Source organism: Rhinopithecus bieti, unplaced genomic scaffold (assembly GCF_001698545.2).
Source record: "Rhinopithecus bieti isolate Rb0 unplaced genomic scaffold, ASM169854v2 scaffold_31127, whole genome shotgun sequence".
Lineage (NCBI taxonomy): Eukaryota > Metazoa > Chordata > Mammalia > Primates > Cercopithecidae > Rhinopithecus > Rhinopithecus bieti.
Window position 1 is genome coordinate 2,304,633 of NW_016813970.1, and position 19,068 is coordinate 2,323,700.

Genomic DNA, 19,068 nt, shown 5'->3' on the forward strand with positions numbered 1-19,068 from the left:
TGTCACCCAGGCTGGAGTGCAGAGGCGCGATCTTGGCTCACTGCAACCTCTGCCCCCTGGGTTTAAGCGATTCTCTGCCTCAGCCTCCCGAGTAGCTGGGATTATAAGCACATGCCACCACGCCCAGGCAATTTGTGTATTTTTAGTAGAGATGGAGTTTCACCATCTTGGCCATGCTGGTCTTGAACTCCTGACCTCGTGATCCACCTTTTTCGGCCTCCCAAAGTGCTGGTATTACAAGCATGAGCCACCGCATCAGGCCATATATTTAGAATGGTTTTAACTAAGGCTTAGTGGGTTTAACCAGAGTAGTTTTAATTAGATTTGCCAAGTGAATGTAACAGAGAGAGAGAGAGAGAGTTAAGGGTTTTCTCAAGAGCCTAATTATAATGTTGGTTCATGGAGTCCATGCTGGATAAGAGGGGAAGAAAAGACATAAGAAGAATGAAGGAAAGTAAAATGGTAGCCTCAATGAGATCCAGAAAGGCTAAGGGGTATAGGAAGAAGTATTGGGTGTGGAAAGCTTTCAGACTATGATATCTGTGATAGAAAAGGGGGCATGGAGAGCAGAATTGAGCAGGGACAGGGATGCCAATATGACAAAGTCTCAGCTCATGTCTCCAGACAAAGAATTCCCATCAGAGGGATCCTACATTGAGGAAAAATGGCCAGGTCCTTCTAGATGCTCCTCCATCATTGTGGGGCTGCCTGAGAAGGACGTGGTCTCAGCTCAAATGCTGTCTGGATCCCAAAGATTCTGCAGCTGAAGGCTGTCAGCTAATTTCATTCCTTGCAACTAATGGCAAGCACTTCCTTAAAAGAAATCTCAGGGTAGACCTGAAAGCTGCTGCAAAAATCTATGTCGTTCATTATATCAGCTGCATTGTGTTTTAGTGCATAGGTGTATCATTTATTTACACTATGGGTTATTGTTGAAACAAGTTCTTTTCAATTTTGTTTTACAGGTAATGCTACAATGAGCAATCTTGTACATATATCTTTATTCTCTCTGTCAGTAAAACCATAGGATAAGTTGCCAGAAGTGAAATGGCTGAGACAAGGGGTAGCTATCTTTACAATTTCTATAGATTCTGCCAATTGCCTTCCAACAAAAATTTGCCAATTTCATCCCCACAAATAATATAGGAGAGTGTTCATTTCCCCAGGCCTTGCCAACAAGGAGATCTTACCAACCTTTTCTTTATTTGCCAGTCTAATATTAGAACAATGGTGTCTTATTATCTTTTTACTTTTTATTTTCCTATTCACTCATTAGTTTGAGCATGCTTTTATATGCTTAGTACACATTTGTTTTCCTTCTTCAGTCATTTTTTCATTTCCTTTATTCACCTTTCCTTACTAACATCAAAGGCAAACATCAAACACAATTGATAAATTTCTTGCAGGGGTAAAAAGAATGCTTAACCTATATTTGAAACTGATGCAGAATTCTTCTTGTCTTTCCATGAAAAGTCAAGATGTGCTAGCTTCAGGATTTGCTTCCTTTTCTTTCCAGATAACACTGGAGCCACAGTGCAAAAAGAAGAATGAACCCATTTGCTATGATGTAGGGAAAAGATTTTGGCCTTGATAAGTAAAATAAGGACAAGAATGAAACAAAGAGCTGCTCCAGCAGGAACTATTGTGCACAGAAAAAAGTAAGATATAGCTGTAGGCTGATAGGAGAAGGGAGTTTTGTGTAAAGAAACTGGGGACAGAATCTCACCCATCTATCTTCACTTCTCAGCAGAGGCTTAATAGCCTTTGGGTTCTCATCTTCCCTTCACGGTAATTTAGTCATGACTGTCCTATGGTTTTTCATTAACTCAAAGTGTTCCCAAACAAACCCATCACTTGCACTACTGGTCCATCCTCAGTCAACTTATCCTTTTCTCCTGACACTTTTGACTTCCCTGCTTCTATCAATAAAATCACCTCCTCCCAGCAGTACAGGTTTAGAATATTAGAGAACTTTAAAAAAGTTCTTCATTATCAGATTTGACAAAGCCTAGAGATACTACCAACAAATGGCTCTTTTCAGTCCCTCTCCTCGCTGCTCCAACACCTTTCTTCTTTGTCTTCTATGAATATCTGCTCCACATTTATAAGTCAGATGACCTATCACTTCCTCCAAGGAAGCCTCCCCTGGCTGCTGCTTGTCCTCCCAGTACACATACCGTATATGCAACATGCTATTTTTTACATTATTTTCATGTCTTTCTCCCATTTTTGAAGACAAACTATGCCTTCTTCATCTTTATGTCCTCAGCGTCAATCACAGTGTCTAGTACATAGTGGGTGTTCAATAAAGTTTAGTAGAATTATTTAACCGTTAACAAATTTGAACAGAAAACACATTGCTCCCTGATTTAAAGGCTTTAACAGTTCCCTGCTGCCTACTCTAGTAATCTCATAGTCCTCATACTAGCATTTCAGGCTTTCATGAGATAACTGAATCTTCCTTTCCCTCTGCCCTTAGGGTACTCTAGACAGCAGCCAGATGAAACTAGTCATTATTTCTCCAATGTATCTCTAGCTTCTACATCTGTGCTTTTACTCAGTCTTGGACATTTTCCCCCACTGTCTACCAATCACTTGCCAAAATCTTGCTCATCTTTCTACAGCCATCCGGAATGCCAATTCTAGTAGTATTTCCTGATGCCCAACATAGCTCTTCCTCCAGACACCCCAGATCACACTTAACATATCCACTGTCTGGCACCATCACTATTACCACCAATACCATCACAATCAACATCGCCCATGGCATGAACCTTTCTTATGGGCTCGTTTAAAAATGCATTTAATTATAGCATTTTACCCTGAGGATTAAATGAAAATCTAATAAATTAAAAAATAATTAGTTATTGTTTTCTATCATCTGCTAATAATCTGAGGTGCATGAGAGCAGACGTTTTTGCATCCATCAGGGCACCTACTCCAGCTCCTGGCACCTAGTATCTTCTAGGTTAACAGTAACTATAAGAAACATCAGAGACCAAATTTTGAGTTAGGTCCTGCTTTTCCCAATAGCTTCAGCAATATGCTTTCACCAGTGTTCCCTCTTATCCCCAGTAGAAGCTCATTTCCTTTCTTTTAATTGTCATTTACTCAAGGAGACCTTCCCTGACCACCAGATCTAAGGTAGTTCCAGCCTTATTACACTCTTCACAATCATTTTCTTCTTAGCCCTTGTCCTATCTTAACGTATAGGCTTATTGTCCGTATGCTTTTGTAATGCCAATTTCCCCCACAAGTCTATCATCTCCATGAGGGAATAGATCATGACCACATGGTTCCCTACTGAAACAGCCATCTCTTAAATAATGATTTGTCTATTACATATTCTGTAAATATATGCTCCAAGTCTGCTGTTCATATTTTAACTTTAATATTCTATGGTCAAGTCTGTTAATCTTTCCATCATGTCTTTGGAGTTCCTGTTATGTGTATTTTAAATTGCTTTCTTGGAATATGATCCTAGAGGTGGAAAAATTGAATAGACATCTCTTTAAGTGATCTGACCGATTTTGTCAAATTGGCCATCCCCCACCCTCTGGAAAAGTGTGATTTGCATTCTGAAAGTTCTACCAGTGGCCTTATGTTATTAGATTTTTCCAGGCAAACTGAACAGAATTCATTTAATGCTAGGTAAGGTGCCCATGGACATTTTAGGAATCAGGTATTGCAAGCAGGGATGTTATGTTCAGCATTGTATGCAAGGGAACAGCTTTGATTACTTCTTCTACTCCTTAGCATTAATCATTTAATAGTCTTCTCATGGTTTACTTTTACTCAAATGAATGCGTGGATCTGTCATACCCATTGCCCCCAAATAATATTTTTGTTTCACCTCTGTCCCAAACGGATAACCTCCAAGATTTGTGTTCAACCTGAAAAGAGAAGTGCCGCTCTTTTCCCAGGTCACTCTCTAATCATGGTAATACATAGCATCTTAGCCAACTGGGTAAACAACTTGACCTGACCTTTCTAGGCCAGCTATCATGAATGCTGCCAATTATAATAACAGTTCTCATCATACAGAAATGACACAGAAGAATGCAATGCACTGTGACAGTAACTTGGTAAATATTATTAGAAGGGATGACATAGAAACAAAATTTTGGCGACCTCAGTTCACATTTAGCCGTAAGTCATCTCTGTGAACATCATATGATTTCACCTGATCTTTAATCAACCCACAGCACATAGAGCAGTAGTGCTGGGTAAAAGGTACTTGGGGACATGGGACTTTCCTGAATTAGACTGCCTGTAATGCATGATTCCATTGCCTTTCCTCTGAAAATCAAAGTATAATTCTTTGTAATATATATATTTGCCTATTCCAGGTTCCACACACAGTGAGAAAAGCAAATGCATGCTTTACTTTTACTTATGTTGTTAGGACCCAATCTAAGAAAAGAAGGAATTTTACCTTAAATTTACTTGCTTCATCAAAGAGAGTCTTACTTAGTTTTTTGGCTACTTGGATACATTTCTTTGCTGCATCAAACTATGCAAATATTTAATAAAGGATTCCAAGTACAAAAATATAAATAATAGTGGCATCGAAACCTATCTACAAGTGGAGATGAAATTTGGAACTTGTCCATATTCCCACAACTGTTTCAGCTTCAGATAAGTGCTTGAGCTGTTGTGTTTTTGGTTGTTTTTCTGTCTCACTCAAGTGCAACTGCTAGAGTCTATACTTGGATCATCCCTCAATATTCTCTTAGAACCCAGGCCCCGTCCTCTTCACTGGAAGATCATGAATATTGCATGTCTTCACATAACTGTTTCTCAAAGGTCTGAACAAAATATTTGGTCATAACAGGAAGTCCCAAATTCTAGACCATCTATAGGTAATGTATAGACAATGGGGGAAATAATAGGAGAGCTAGTACGATGCCTCCACACAGGCCACATAACTGACAAAGGGTTTACCAGGACTGTTTCAGATCCCTCGTAATGGTGGTTGATTTTAGAGAAGCAAAATTGATGCCTATTAGACATCCAAATGGAGAAACCAAATAGGCAATCGAATAGAAGAATCTGGATCTTGGAAGAAAGTTCGTGCTAGAGATAGAATTGGAAATCTGTCCTGTGATTTAATGCAGTCTCCTAGACGAAGAGGGCAAAGGATGACAGCAGAGCCTAGGATCACTCATGACTTTCACAGTTGCCCATTCTGCTTGTAAATGCAGGGGCAGGCTGGGCGCGATGGCTCACTCCTGCAATCCCAGCACTTTGGGAGACCAAGGTGGGTGGATCACTTGAGGTCAGGAGTTGGAGACCAGCCTGGCCAACATGGCGAAGCCCCATCTCCACTAAAAATACAAAAATTAGCTGGGTGTGGTGACGTGTGCCTGTAATCCCAGTTACTCAGGAGACTGAGGCAGCAGAATTGCTTGAACCCGGGAGGCCGAGGTTGCAGTGAGCCGAGATGGCGCCACTGCACTCCAACCTGGGAGACAAAGTGTGACTCTATCTCAATAAATTAATTACTTAAAATAAAATAAAATAAAATAAACGCAGAGGGATGAGGTCAAAAGGGGTCTTTTATAACAAATTATCATTTTTAACACCCCATTAGTTCCCATTCTATTACATTTGTAACCAAATCTCTTACTCCCAACTTTCCCAAACACGGTGGTTTCATTCCCTAGGCCTTTTAAGAGTGTCAGGAGAGGAAATGGAGGTTAGTATGAGACTTTTATGACAGGATAATGTGTCTCAACCACTGTCATTAATTTAATAAATACTGAGTAGTGAAAAAGTAGAAATCACAAAGATGCATCAGACAGGGTCCCTACCCTGATCTCTTTCAGCAAAGGGGGTAGTCAGAGACGGATAATATAAAAACATAAATAGCTATAGAATAATATCATGAAAGACCAAGGCCTTATTTGGAAGAAGTGGGGAGAAGTAATCAAGGAAGACTTCTTGCAGCAGACAGCTTGTGCCAGACATTTGAGGGTAGAATGGAATGTCTCAGATAAAGATTTGGAGTAAGGACATTTCGTGCAGGTCAGAGTGAACAAATTCTCTGATCACAGCAAAAGGTAAGGCAAACTGACAAATTGATCCCTTTTTAATTTTGTTTTTAATTAATAGAACTAAACCTAACGGAAAGAATGTGTGGCCGGAGAAGAACGAATTGACGTGGCCTTTTATTACCACAGGAAAAAGTAAATGTATTTGGGCAGCCCCTCAACTCTCAGCAAAAGGAACGTACAGTTCCTGCTATGTGCGGGTCTCTTCTGAAGAAAAGGGAGCGGTGGGGGTGGGGGCGCACGTCTTTAGGTTGTTTATTCCTTTCTCTCTGTCTAGTGGCAGAGAAGCCCATACTTTTGAACGCAGCTTGTTGGCTACTGTAACAGCCCTGCTCTGAGAAAGGACCAATGAGCGCTCAGAGCCCAAACTCTTCGAAACAGTTTGTTGCCAGGAGTACTTGACATTGAAACAGCCTCCGAGTTGTAAACAAGGACGAGCCTGGGCGGGACCCCAGACCACGCGACTTGGAGCCCTGTCCCAAGAGGCTAATCTTAAGCCCACGTTGCCCCAGATACCTGCTTCTGCTTCCTCTTCCCTGTTCTTCCCACCCTATTCCCCTCACAGCCGCGGGCACCGGTGCCAGGGCACTCCGTGGTCACCGTGTCAGGCCATTTCTGCGGGGACCGCGGCCAGGGGGGCGGGGCCCATAGCTCTTTCTCTGATCTGATTGGCGCGGCCTGGAGTTCAGGACGCGTCTCCAAGTTCCAGTGACTCCTCCTGTTCGGGACTCGGGGGGAGAGTGCGGGGAGACAAATAAAACTTCGGGCGGCGGCGGCTGGTGGGAAGACGCGAACTTGAGTTTCAACCCACTGCATCCCCGACTCGCTGCCCAGCCTCTTCACTCCGCGGCACCCTCAAACCCTAGCCCAGGCCGGGGCGCACGAGACAGCCAGCGCACCTGCAGTCCTCGCCCGGACGCGCCGTGCCCACTTGGAACCCGGCTCTGCTCCGAGCAGCCTTCGCCCCTCAAGCGAGCCACAGTCCCTGCAAGGCCGGGTGGGCGTCAAGATGAAGGCGGCCCGTTTCGTGCTGCGCAGCGCTGGCTCGCTCAGCGGCGCCGGCCTGGTGCCCCAAGAGGTCGAGCATTTCTCGCGCTACAGCCCCTCCCCGCTGTCCATGAAGCAGCTACTGGACTTTGGTGAGAGGGGACACAAGGCTCAAGCTGGGTCCTGGGGATGGGGAACTGCCTTAACTTTCAGCCTCGGGAGAGGGAGGCTAGGCTCAAGCTAAAATAACTAGGGTTCACATTGCTGCTGAGCCCTGGAGCCTCGACGACAGCACAACTTTCCTTTTCCTAGATTTGGTTACTTTCTGACAGGGATGCCGCCAGGTCAAGGCCACCTGCAAGCCTGCCGACACTGGATAAGGTTTGACCTCATCTGCACACTCTTCTTTCTGACCCGTTCTTCCAGTCAAATTACTTTTTGCTTTCGGTCACCGTTTAACAATGGACTGGAAACTTTTTCCCCTCCTTCACAGCGTAGTACTGTTTGGAGACGATTCTAAATGGTATTAAATAGCCTCAAATTAACAGATTTTATTCCTTGGCCACCGTCATCCTTCCACAGGGTACATCTCTCTGCATCCCTACAGATTTGTCTGTTTATCATTATAGCTTTTCATATATTTGCATTATTGCTGAAAATATTTACACATTTGTTGCAGTAATCTTACAAGGAAAGTTTCAAGGGTTTAAATGTGATATCACTGCCCTGGAAATATTACAGCTCCCACTCCAGCCTCTTATCCCCCATCTTTCATGTCCACACTCATTAAAGGATGTTGTGTTGTTGACATTGTGGTGTGACCGAATCCTGCAGTCTTTCAAAAATGCTAAGAACTGTGGGATATTCTTACTTCTTGGAAGTGAATCCTCTTCAAAAGAGAAGACAATAATTATTCTGTATTTGTCACTTTTAAAAGAAAGAAGGAAAGACGAAAGGAAAGGAAGGAAAATAGAAAGAAAAGAGATAGTCAATTAAGAAGACAATCATCCCGAATTATCGATTAACAGTAACCCAACAGAGAGTGAAATATAATTTTATAATATATGTGTGTTCAATATTTGATAGTTAATGCTATTTAGATATATCATTTAGACACACCTTTTCCCCAAAAACTAAATTAATTTCGTTTATTATAGGTTCAGAAAACGCATGTGAAAGAACTTCTTTTGCATTTTTGCGACACGAATTGCCTGTGAGGCTCGCCAATATTCTGAAGGAAATTGATATCCTCCCGACCCAATTAATAAATACCTCTTCAGTGCAATTGGTTAAAAGCTGGTAAGTGGTGAACCATATTGAAGTCTCTAGTTTTGAAACAGTTACCAGGGTATGAATTCTTATACTATGTTAACATCATAATTGGAAAACAGATGATCTGAACGGTAATTACTTTTGAAAGATGTAGGGATTTTAAAATTAACTTAGGATAAGTTATCATTAGGGAAGCTATAAAACTATAAACAGACATTTTACCCTGAAAAGTCGACTGCTTTATAATAAAATTTTGAGTTCTAGGATAAATTGGAAAATAATTGGCATGCAATTTTAATTTTCAATTATACAAGAGTACTTTCAATAATAAAAGAGTTTGATATTGCAAAAGAAATCCTATGCCTAGAAACCAATTCAAATGACTACTATTGAGGGGAGGCCTAATCTTTGTCACTTACAAAGTGATTGGCAGAGTGGGCTCTGGGTTCAAATCCTGCCTCTGTCACTTCTAGTTGTGGAATCCTTGGCAAGTGTCTTAAACTCTTTATGCCATTGAGTTATTATTCCCATCTCTCATTAAGGAGAGTAAAGTATATGCCTCAGAGGGATGTTTGAGTGTAATGAAATGAGATAATCCATAAAAAAACAAAGAAAAAAAACCCACTTAGGATAGCAGCTGGCACACAGACAACAGTCAGTAAGTGTCAGTTGTTATAATCTCATTTTATAAATGAAGATACTGATGCTTAGAGATGGTAGGTAACCCAAAACAGCAAATTTTTGGATCACAGAAGCAGAATATGCACAGGTGGCAGACATGCATGAGAGCCTTATCTTAATCCACTGACTGCAGAGCCTTTTGTTCATTGATTCAAGAACTACATGTATTATATACCTATAAGACAATTACAATCTAAAACATATTCAATCTGTAGTATTTACTTTTGCAGTCAAGACTTATACTCTTCTATGAATGAATGTAGTAGAAAAAAATTAAAAGCTTTAAAAAAGTTATTTCTAAGTATTATTGCTAGAAGAAATGAAAATATTTGCCAAATAAAATAGTCAGGAAACTGAATACTGACCTGAAATAGTTAAAGAAACATTTTGCGTTAAATTTTAAGTTTGAAAGTCAAGGATTAAAAATTATAGCATTTTAAATTTTTATTATTTTCCAAATGCTTCTGCAGCGAACGCTTCTTATTTTTGAACATAATAGCTTACTTTTCTTTTAAAATTATTTGAAAAAGTTATTCTATTTCAGCCATTTGCTATCTGACTGTTAATTTTAAAACTTAAAGCACACCTGTTTCTTCACAGGTATATACAGAGCCTGATGGATTTGGTGGAATTCCATGAGAAAAGCCCAGATGACCAGAAAGCATTATCAGAGTAAGCTCTATGCATTAGAATAAATGTTTAAAACTTTGGTTCTTTCCAGACAAATTCCTAAGATATTTTTAGACCTAAATTAAAGGAATTCAGCTCTGAATAATAAATCACTACCCCCTTACACATGACAAGTTTTGGCTTGTTGGTTTTTTAGAAGTGAAGAAATATGGCATTGAAAATGATGCTAAGTGTGAAGAAATGATGCTAAGTGTGAAGGGGACTCATTTTGTTCCCCTAGGGAGACCTATTTTACTATAAATTTACTCCAATGATTAGATGTGCAGGAGGATTTACCTTTACATAATTTTAATACATTTCAGTGTCATTGGAGATTAAACATTTTCTTTCAGAGTAACTGATAGTTGCTAGCTACCTAAATAAGTATCTTTTCCAAATCTGACAAGAAATTTTGAAAGTTTTTTACAATGGCATTCTAGAGTCATCTCTAGAATGATGATATTAGATATTAATCATTATTTTATAAAGAGAAGACTTAATGAATACATCTGATGAATGCATTGGTTATAAGGCTAATAGTTGTACATATAAGCTAGAAACAAAATGAGTCTGTTTATGAAATTATCTCCTCTAGTGGAAGAATCTGTGGTGAGATTACTAATAAAGGACTAACGTTTTATCATTTGATTTGTTCACATGAGTAATGCAAAAAGATCTTTAGCCTTCTGTGAAGTAACCTAAGGAGTGTAAGTGAATGAAATGTATTTGAACTTTTACTAACCATAAATATTATGGCTTAGCTTTGTAGATACACTCATCAAAGTTCGAAATCGACACCATAATGTAGTCCCTACAATGGCACAAGGAATCATAGAGTATAAAGATGCCTGTACAGTTGACCCAGTCACCAATCAAAATCTTCAGTATTTCTTGGATCGATTTTACATGAACCGTATTTCTACTAGGATGCTGATGAACCAGCACAGTAAGTTAGCTCATCATGATCATGGTATATAGACATGGGTGTAGAATATAAAGCATACTATAACTAGATGTTTCACTAATCAGCAGGTCACATTTTCAGTGGTAGTACTAATCATTATCCTGAATTTTATAACAATATTTTGTTTTTAATTTTCAACAGTTCTTATATTTAGTGACTCACAGACAGGAAACCCAAGCCACATTGGAAGCATTGATCCTAACTGTGATGTGGTAGCAGTGGTCCAAGGTATGTTCTATATTTCTGCATTTCCCTTATTGAAAATGTACACTGTATGATTGACATATGTATAATTGAGTTGACTCTGCGAATGAATTTATGTTCACAGAGTGTTCCATTTTATTTTATAAATGTTATCTTCAAGGTCCTTTCCTTTTGAGAGTCAGCAGTATAAACATTCCTTTAAAATATTATTTAAAAATCCAAATATAAGTGACTAACATGCTGTATTTTATATATTGTATTTAATCTCTGAAGTGCACATATTTGTATTGCTAAAACTGCAATGCAAACACTGTCTTAATTTTTCTTCAATAAAATATTAAAATATATTTTTATATACATAAACCTGTACTTTAGTACATATTTTATATTAGGGTGATACAGACACTGAAGATTAATTGAGAACTGTACTTGGCATAAATTCATTTCATTGTTATAAAAAACAACTTCTATTCCAGATGCCTTTGAGTGTTCAAGGATGCTCTGTGATCAGTATTATTTAACATCTCCAGAATTAAAGCTCACACAAGTGAATGGTAAGTTTTAAGTAAAATATATTTTAACCTATGGAAAATTCTGTATTCTCCTAATACGATTTTTTTTGTAGATATAAAGCAACTTCTGTGTTCCTTTTTTCTCTTGCCTAGAGTTTGTACACATTTTTTTTTGAAGACAAGGTTCTCTTTAACTGTCTCAACTGGAAGGCTCCAATTCTGCCTATTCAGTTGCTAATGAGGATTCATAAAGAAGAATGTTTTGAACAAATAATACGGGATTAAAGTAACAACTGTTTTCCAATATCTTAGATCAAAGAAAGATTACTTGCTCTAGAATATGAGGGATAAGGAGACCAGAAGTAGGGAGGATATAGCTGTGGAAATATTCTCTTAAAGAGGTTACCCATAAGACCTGGAAACAAAAATACTTTAAATTTCGCTGTAAGAAATAAGCCAGTGACAGATGCATTATTCCACTTACATGAGATGTCTAAAATAGTCACACTCACAGAAGCAGAGTGGAATGGTAGTTATCGGGGCTGTGAGGAAGGGGAAAATGGGGAGTTGCTATCCAACAGATATAAAGCTTCAGTTATACAAGATGAATAAATCCTAGAGTTCTGCTGTTCAACATAGTGCTTATATTTAACGATATTGTATTGCACACTTAACATTTTGTTGAAAGGGTAGATCTCATGTTAAATGCCTTCACCCTAATACAAAAAATAATTGCACTATTGGTTTAGACTACTGTTCTGGAAGCAGAACATACTTCAAAAAGCTTCAACTCAGCTGGGTTCAGTGGCATACACCTGTAATCCTGGCATTTTGAGAGGCCGAGGTGCAAAGACTGCCTGAGCCCAGGAGTTCAAGACCAGCCCAGGCAATAAAGGGAGACACTATCTCTACAAAAAATAAAAATTAGCCAGGCATGGTGGCACACACGTGTAGTCCCAGCTGCTCAGGAGGCTAAGGTGGAGTGGTCACTTGGGACCAGGAAGTCAAGGCTGCAGTGAGCCATGATTGTCCCACTGCACTCCAGTCCAGGTGACAGAGTGAGACCCTGTCTCAGAAAAACAAACAAAACTTCATTTCTGACAAGGTCTTCCCATACTGTCTGAATGACTGGAGTGATTACATGATGAATGAAAGGCGCTATTTTCACCCCTTCCCATTCTGTTCTGGTAAATAGTTGCATCTTAAAACAGTATATTTAAATTGGAGTTACTTCTCTTTTCTATTTAAAGTAAACATCTTTCTCAAGTAATATTTATACAGCAACAGTTTTTGTTTATGGTGAGAGTTAAAATCAAGTTGCTCAAAGAGTAGCCTAACAGATTAGGGACATGCAAATGTAAGTAAACACTAAACTAAAAGTAGAAGAGCAAATAAAGAATGGAACATATCTCTGAGCATAAACAGGGTTGTTGCATAATACTGGTAGATAAACTGCTCCAACTGTTGGACAAAATAAACAGGGGCTTGTGCCAGACCTTGTGTTTTCTGATTCAAACTTTGCCAAGGCCTGGAATACTGAAGAATAATACTTTTATTTTTCTTTTATGTTTTTTTTCTAATTTTATTTTACTTTTATTTTCTTTTCAAAAGGATTAAGAGGTTTTGTTTCTCTGTTTTCTTTATCCTCTTGGTAAAATTTGAGCATATTTAGCATATAAGATTTAATGTTTGGGTGATACAATAAAAAAACAAGAAAAATCAGGTGTATTATATTACCATGCACTAAAAATATGAAAATTATAGTTAGCATTAATTTCAATATTATGCTATAAGCACAGTTTTCCCCTTCTATCTTAAAATACATATAATTTTGACTCTGAAATTGTCCAGTACAAAAATGGTGAAAATAGAAATAATCCACAAAATCTAATTTATAGCACTATTCTTCCACACTTACCCAACTTCATACATTTGTGGAGAAATACAAAAATTAATCATATGGCTCAAGGTGGTTCATGCCTGTCATCCCAGCAGTTTGGGAGGCTAAAGCTGGAGGATCGCTTGAGGCCAGGAGTTTCAGACTCACCTGGACAACATAGTGAGACCCCATCTCTACAAAAACACAATTAACCAAAGAGTACTATGTAGGAACTACAATAACATTTTGTATGTAAGCCAGTAGTATTTACTGTTTAAGCAAGAAGGTTCTAGGGCAGGATTTGGGGAGGGAGAAGATAGAGAATATGCCAACCCTCTTGAAGTCTAAAATGTCAATCACATGAATGTGGTGGTTTATTTTAGTGAAGTATTTGTTTACAAAATCTTCATGAATTTTATTTTTCTAGGAAAATTTCCCGACCAACCAATCCACATCGTGTATGTTCCTTCTCACCTCCATCATATGCTCTTTGAACTATTTAAGGTACGATAGTTCACAATAATTGAAATTTTACCTTTTAAAAAGGTTTAACAGTTATATTTTTATCTCCTTTATTATTTGCCACAAAACAGGAGCCTCAATATCTTTTCCCAAGAATGCTTCTAGTCCTCCCAGGAGAAAGTAACTACACAGTCAATGTTTGACAAAGTACATGTAGCTCATTGTAGCATCAACACGTATTTGAGAATGCATCATACAATTCATGATGTGTCAATGCTTTAGAGCCAAGAGGAGGTTCCTATTATTTTTTCAGGTGTCCATTAAAGCGCCAGTCATTTATTCATTCATTAAGAGAGGTCATGGGGTGAATGTTTCAGTGAATGAGGCCTTGTTACCTCCACCCCCACAGGCTGGTCCACCTCCAAACTCAGAGGTTCAGGTCCAGAATTCCTGTAGGTGGCATGGCCCCATTCAGAGTCCAGAATGTCTCAGAGCAAAGTCAGTACTTCCTTCAATCATCTACTTTAAAGTGCATATGAATCACCTGGGGACTTTGTTAAAGTGAAAATTTTGATTCAGGAAGTCTAGAGTTGGGCCTGAGATTCTGAATTTTGAATAAGCTAAGGGGTGATGCTGCTGGTCCAAATGCATGCTTTTCCTAGCAGGCCGGTAGAGCTGTGCTTCTCAAACTGTAGTGTGCATTAGAATCGCCTGCAGGACTTGTTAAAACACAGATTCTTGGGCTCCACCCCAGAGATTTTGATTCTTTAGGTCTGAGAATGTGCATTTCTAACAAGCTCTCAAAGGGTACAGATGGTACTGGTCTGAGGCAGCCAGGTGCTAAGAATCAAATCCTTTCATGCGTCCTAAGATCTAATTAAATTAAAATCAAGTTGAACTTAAACCAAAAAACAGAAAAACACCTTAAGCTTTTAGATGCTTCCTAAGAGTCCCCTGAATTGGAGAGAAGGAAGGCTAAAAAAAGTGAAATCTGAAATCTGCTCTAATTCTGACATAACTCTTTCCGGAACTTCCCGTTTCCTAACTTATTCTAATATTACTGCTGTAAAGTATTGGTTGTACTACAAACATCTGATCTACTTTATTTCACTCCAGCTAATGACTAGAACTTAATTTCATATAAAAACCAGAAAGCAGTAAGCGGATAGGTGGTGAGAAAGGAAAATGGGTTAAGAAAACCAAGACTCTATCTGTATGATATTCAGCCAATAGACTGAAAACTTCTTTTAGTTGCTCTGTGTTAAAGGACAAAGGATACTTTTTCATTGATTTGATTTATTTTTAAGTTGAATGATGCAACTCATAGAGTTATTTTGCCATCATTGGTAAAAGTTAGATGATAATCAAATGCAAACTGAAATTTAATTTAGAATTATCAACTGTCCTCTTAAATAGTAACAACCTTTTCACAGCAAGTTTTATAAAAGCCAATAAATTGGTTCAGTGATTCACTGTTCATTTGTTATGTAATAGTCTTTGGTGCTTGGATGTAAAATGTAATGGAAAGACAGAAAAGGGAGAGCTAGGAAATGGACTATAAAAACCAATTTCCACATTTAAATTAAGCTTACAAATAAGAACTTGACAGCTAGCAGAATTGTTTTTCCATTAGACATTACTCCCAGGAGCTATATTACACAGTAAATGAATATTTTTCATTGTACATCCTACATGACACATTCATAAATGGCTATTTACAAAGCTGTTTTACTACTAACTTAAAAAAATAGGAACTTTGAATTACCCTCTCTGTGCTACTTTTATTTTAAACGTTAAAAAAACAGATATTTATTGTCCCTCATTCCTCTGCCATTGAATTCCTTACGGTTTGGTTTCCTTTAGAATGCAATGCGGGCAACAGTTGAACACCAGGAAAATCGGCCTTCCCTTACACCAATTGAGGTGATTGTTGTCTTGGGAAAAGAAGACCTTACAATTAAGGTAACCATTCTCTGTTTTCTTTTGGTTGTCTCTTGAAAGAATTAAATAGGGTCAATAGTAATAAAGCTCTCTGCTTTTGCAATAGATAACAGTCATATATGCCAGGTGCTTTTAAATGAAGGAAAGCCATTTTTATTTAGACAAATAGACATTGTTTTTAATGTGTGGCTCTGGTAACTGTTTGTTTTAGATTTCAGACAGAGGAGGTGGTGTTCCCCTGAGAATTATTGACCGCCTCTTTAGTTATACATACTCCACTGCACCAACGCCTGTGATGGATAATTCCCGGAATGCTCCTTTGGTAAGAACAATTATTTGGCTAAATTAATCTCAGCCACCTAGTTCTAAACGTAGAGCAAGGATTGCAAGGGATTATTTAGACAAATTCATCAATTTAGTAAAATTAGACATGAAGGATATGAGAATGCATGATAAAGCAAGCTAAAAATGGTGAAACAAGGGGTGTCTGATTGGAAGTAGAAGATATTTATTTAGGTTCTAGGACATTAGTATCAGTGAGGACAGTAATTTCCTATTTGTTTGTATTTCAGTGATCACGTACACTTCTTTACCTGATAACATCTCTCTTCTCTAGGCTGGTTTTGGTTACGGCTTGCCAATTTCTCGTCTCTATGCCAAGTACTTTCAAGGAGATCTGAATCTCTACTCTTTATCAGGATATGGAACAGATGCTATCATCTACTTAAAGGTATCCCTTGAATTCAATAGCAAAATCCTATTTCTAAAACCATTGCTGCTTTTACAGCCCTCCGTGCTATGGTCCAGAGTGAATTCCCCAAACTGAGTTAATGCAAATGACCACAGATCATTCTATTCTGTTTCTGGGTATGTGTACATTATTTAATATGATAACTTACCAAAGAGGAAGCTGGCCCATACTACCTGCCTCAAGTGAAGCAAAATGGCTTCCCGAGAAGTGTTAATACATTACCAAGGTTTCAGAATGAGGACATGCTAATGCAAATTTTTTAAGGCAACTCCTTTTGGCATCTGTAAGAGTAGCTGTACTTTAATTTTACTTAGATTTGTGGGAAGTATATGCTAATAATGTTCCAGCCTGAAAAAATAACAGATATCAAGATACTCAGGACCCTAAGCTGACCTTGTTAGAAATCCCGGGAAAGGAAAACTGACTGTTCGCAAACTGTCAGTCGGGGTGTTCAGACATTCACTGTTTGAACTTAAAAACTTGGTGCATGTTGGCAGGGCACAGTGGCTCACGCTTGTCATCCCAGCACTTTGAGAGGCCGAGGCGGGTGGATCACGAGTTCGGTAGTTCTAGACCAGCCTGGCCAACACAGTGAAACCCCATCTCTACTAAAAATACAAAAATTAGCTGGGCGTGTTGGCGGGCGCCTGTAACCCCAGCTACTCAGGAAGCTGAGGCAAGAGAATCACTTGAACTCAGGAGGCAGAGGTTGCAGTGAGCTGAGATGGTGCCCCTGCACTCCAGCCTGGGGCAACAGAGCTAGACTTCGTTTAAAAAAATAAATAAATAAAACTTGGTGCATGTTTTTCTGTTTCTGGTAAAGCCTCAATTTCTTTGTTAAGAGCACCGTCTTGATTCTGTTCACCATTTGCCAACTATTTCAACTGAAAATATATTTACAGATATTAGCAACTAAAACATTAAACTTTCAGGCTCCCATTTTTTGCACTGGAATTACTTGCCAAATGGCCTTTGATCACCTGAAACAGTTAATGTATTCACTTCTTAAGTGAGCAAAAGCCTTCAAACTATTGAGAAAGAGCAATAGACTGAGTGCAGACACCAGTGTGCTCTTATTACTGTATCAATTAAATGAATGTATTTGAGTGTTTGGATACTTACCTCTGAATGTATTTTGAATAATAACTTCAAGTGCAAATTACGCCATGCATAATTTCTTTGGTCTCATGTTTTTCCCCCCTTTTCTTTTAGGCTTTGTCTTCTGAGTCTATAGAAAAACTTCCAGTGTTTAACATGTCAGCCTTCAAACATTATCAGATGAGCTCTGAGGCTGATGACTGGTGTATCCCAAGCAGGGAACCAAAGAACCTGGCAAAAGAAGCGGCCATGTGAAGAGGGACACTCAGGACACTTTATGGGATCAAAGTGGGTCTGCACCAATGCTGCTTCCTGAATGTTGGTGTGTGAACCCTTGTTTCCTCCAAAACAAACAACAGCAACGAAAACTCCTTAATCAGAACACTGATCCAATGAGGATTGGAGCTTGTTTCTGTGACCCAGGAGAACTTAGTGCAAGACTACAGGAGTTAACAGATGGTCAGCTCCTTATTTTTTTATGTAGAATAACTCATGAGTTTATATAAAATCCCAAAGAAATAAGCCTCAGTTTTCCATCTGTTTTTGATAACAAGAATGAGAAAGAGAGTGAGCGTGAAGATGGCTGTTAGCAGTTTCAATAGACTAATATTTTAGGCCTCTTGTTCACATCAAAAGATATCAGTGTCAGAATACCAGCATTTTCCTGCCATGCAAAGGATTAAAACTTAGTTTACACTATGTGGTTAGAAATGTATGTAAATGTACATTTTGAACATATTTATGCGCTCTGGAAGGAAAGGCTGGTGACTAAAATAAGGTTTACGCTGAAAGAGGAGGAATTTTATTCAAAGCATTCAAACATTTTATTCAAATGTTTCAAATTTCAAAACATTTTATTCAAAGTTGCAGTGAAGGCATCAACTTATGTAAAATCTCAGAAGGAAGGCTCCACTGATAAAAACACAGCTCCTTTATTCTGCTGCTTTTCCTGTTTACTTTACACATTAAGTGAACACTTATTGTCAGGTGCCTGGTCTTGAGTGAATTGTTAGATGTGCACTGAACTCAGGATGTTGGGGATTGGAGAGAGAATTGCCAAAGTAACAGCAAAAATATCTCTTACTTTGCTTTGTTTATAAATAAATCAGCAGATTGGAAAAACTAGTGTTAGTGAAAGAAATCACACGTTCAGAGCCTAACTCAGTAGGAAGGGCTTTTCACTATCCTGAAATGATGGTAATCCACAGGCATCCATTTTCTAGGCTTAAAAGATATATTTTTGATATATTTAATTATATTCTGTACACTCCAGCATTAATATGTCTATTTAAAAATTTCGAATTCTCAGGCCGGGCGCGGTGGCTCAAGCCTGTAATCCCAGCACTTTGGGAGGCCGAGACGGGCGGATCACGAGGTCAGGAGATCGAGACCATCCTGGCTAACACGGTGAAACCCCGTCTCTACTAAAAATACAAAAACTAGCTGGGCGAGGTGGCGGGCGCCTGTAGTCCCAGCTACTCGGGAGGCTGAGGCAGGAGAATGGCGTAAACCCGGGAGGCGGATCTTGCAGTGAGCTAAGATCTGGCCACTGTACTCCAGTCCGGGCGACAGAGCGAGCCTCCGCCTCAAAAAAA

The 19,068-nt window shown here is 38.9% G+C and overlaps 1 protein-coding gene across 1 annotated transcript; it reads left to right on the top strand.

Moving 5' to 3' along the window:
- The first annotated feature begins 6,458 nt into the window (after positions 1-6,458).
- On the top strand, positions 6,459-18,614 carry PDK4 (pyruvate dehydrogenase kinase 4). The gene is made up of 11 exons (XM_017849325.1): positions 6,459-7,192; positions 8,198-8,339; positions 9,594-9,665; positions 10,424-10,608; positions 10,768-10,854; positions 11,307-11,384; positions 13,649-13,725; positions 15,547-15,645; positions 15,836-15,946; positions 16,241-16,354; positions 17,588-18,614. Exons 1-11 carry the CDS (start codon positions 7,063-7,065, stop codon positions 17,726-17,728), a joined length of 1,236 nt encoding a protein of 411 aa, XP_017704814.1. The 5' UTR covers positions 6,459-7,062; the 3' UTR covers positions 17,729-18,614.
- The last annotated feature ends 454 nt before the right edge of the window (positions 18,615-19,068 follow it).

Bases quoted from the DNA above. Each gene is read 5' to 3' on its own strand.
- PDK4 (XM_017849325.1), top strand. From the start codon at position 7,063: ATGAAGGCGGCCCGTTTCGTGCTGCGCAGCGCTGGCTCGCTCAGCGGC. The intron at 9,666-10,423 runs GTAAGCTCTATG...ATTATGGCTTAG, and splicing joins GACCAGAAAGCATTATCAGA to CTTTGTAGATACACTCATCA. The intron at 11,385-13,648 runs GTAAGTTTTAAG...TTATTTTTCTAG, and splicing joins AAAGCTCACACAAGTGAATG to GAAAATTTCCCGACCAACCA.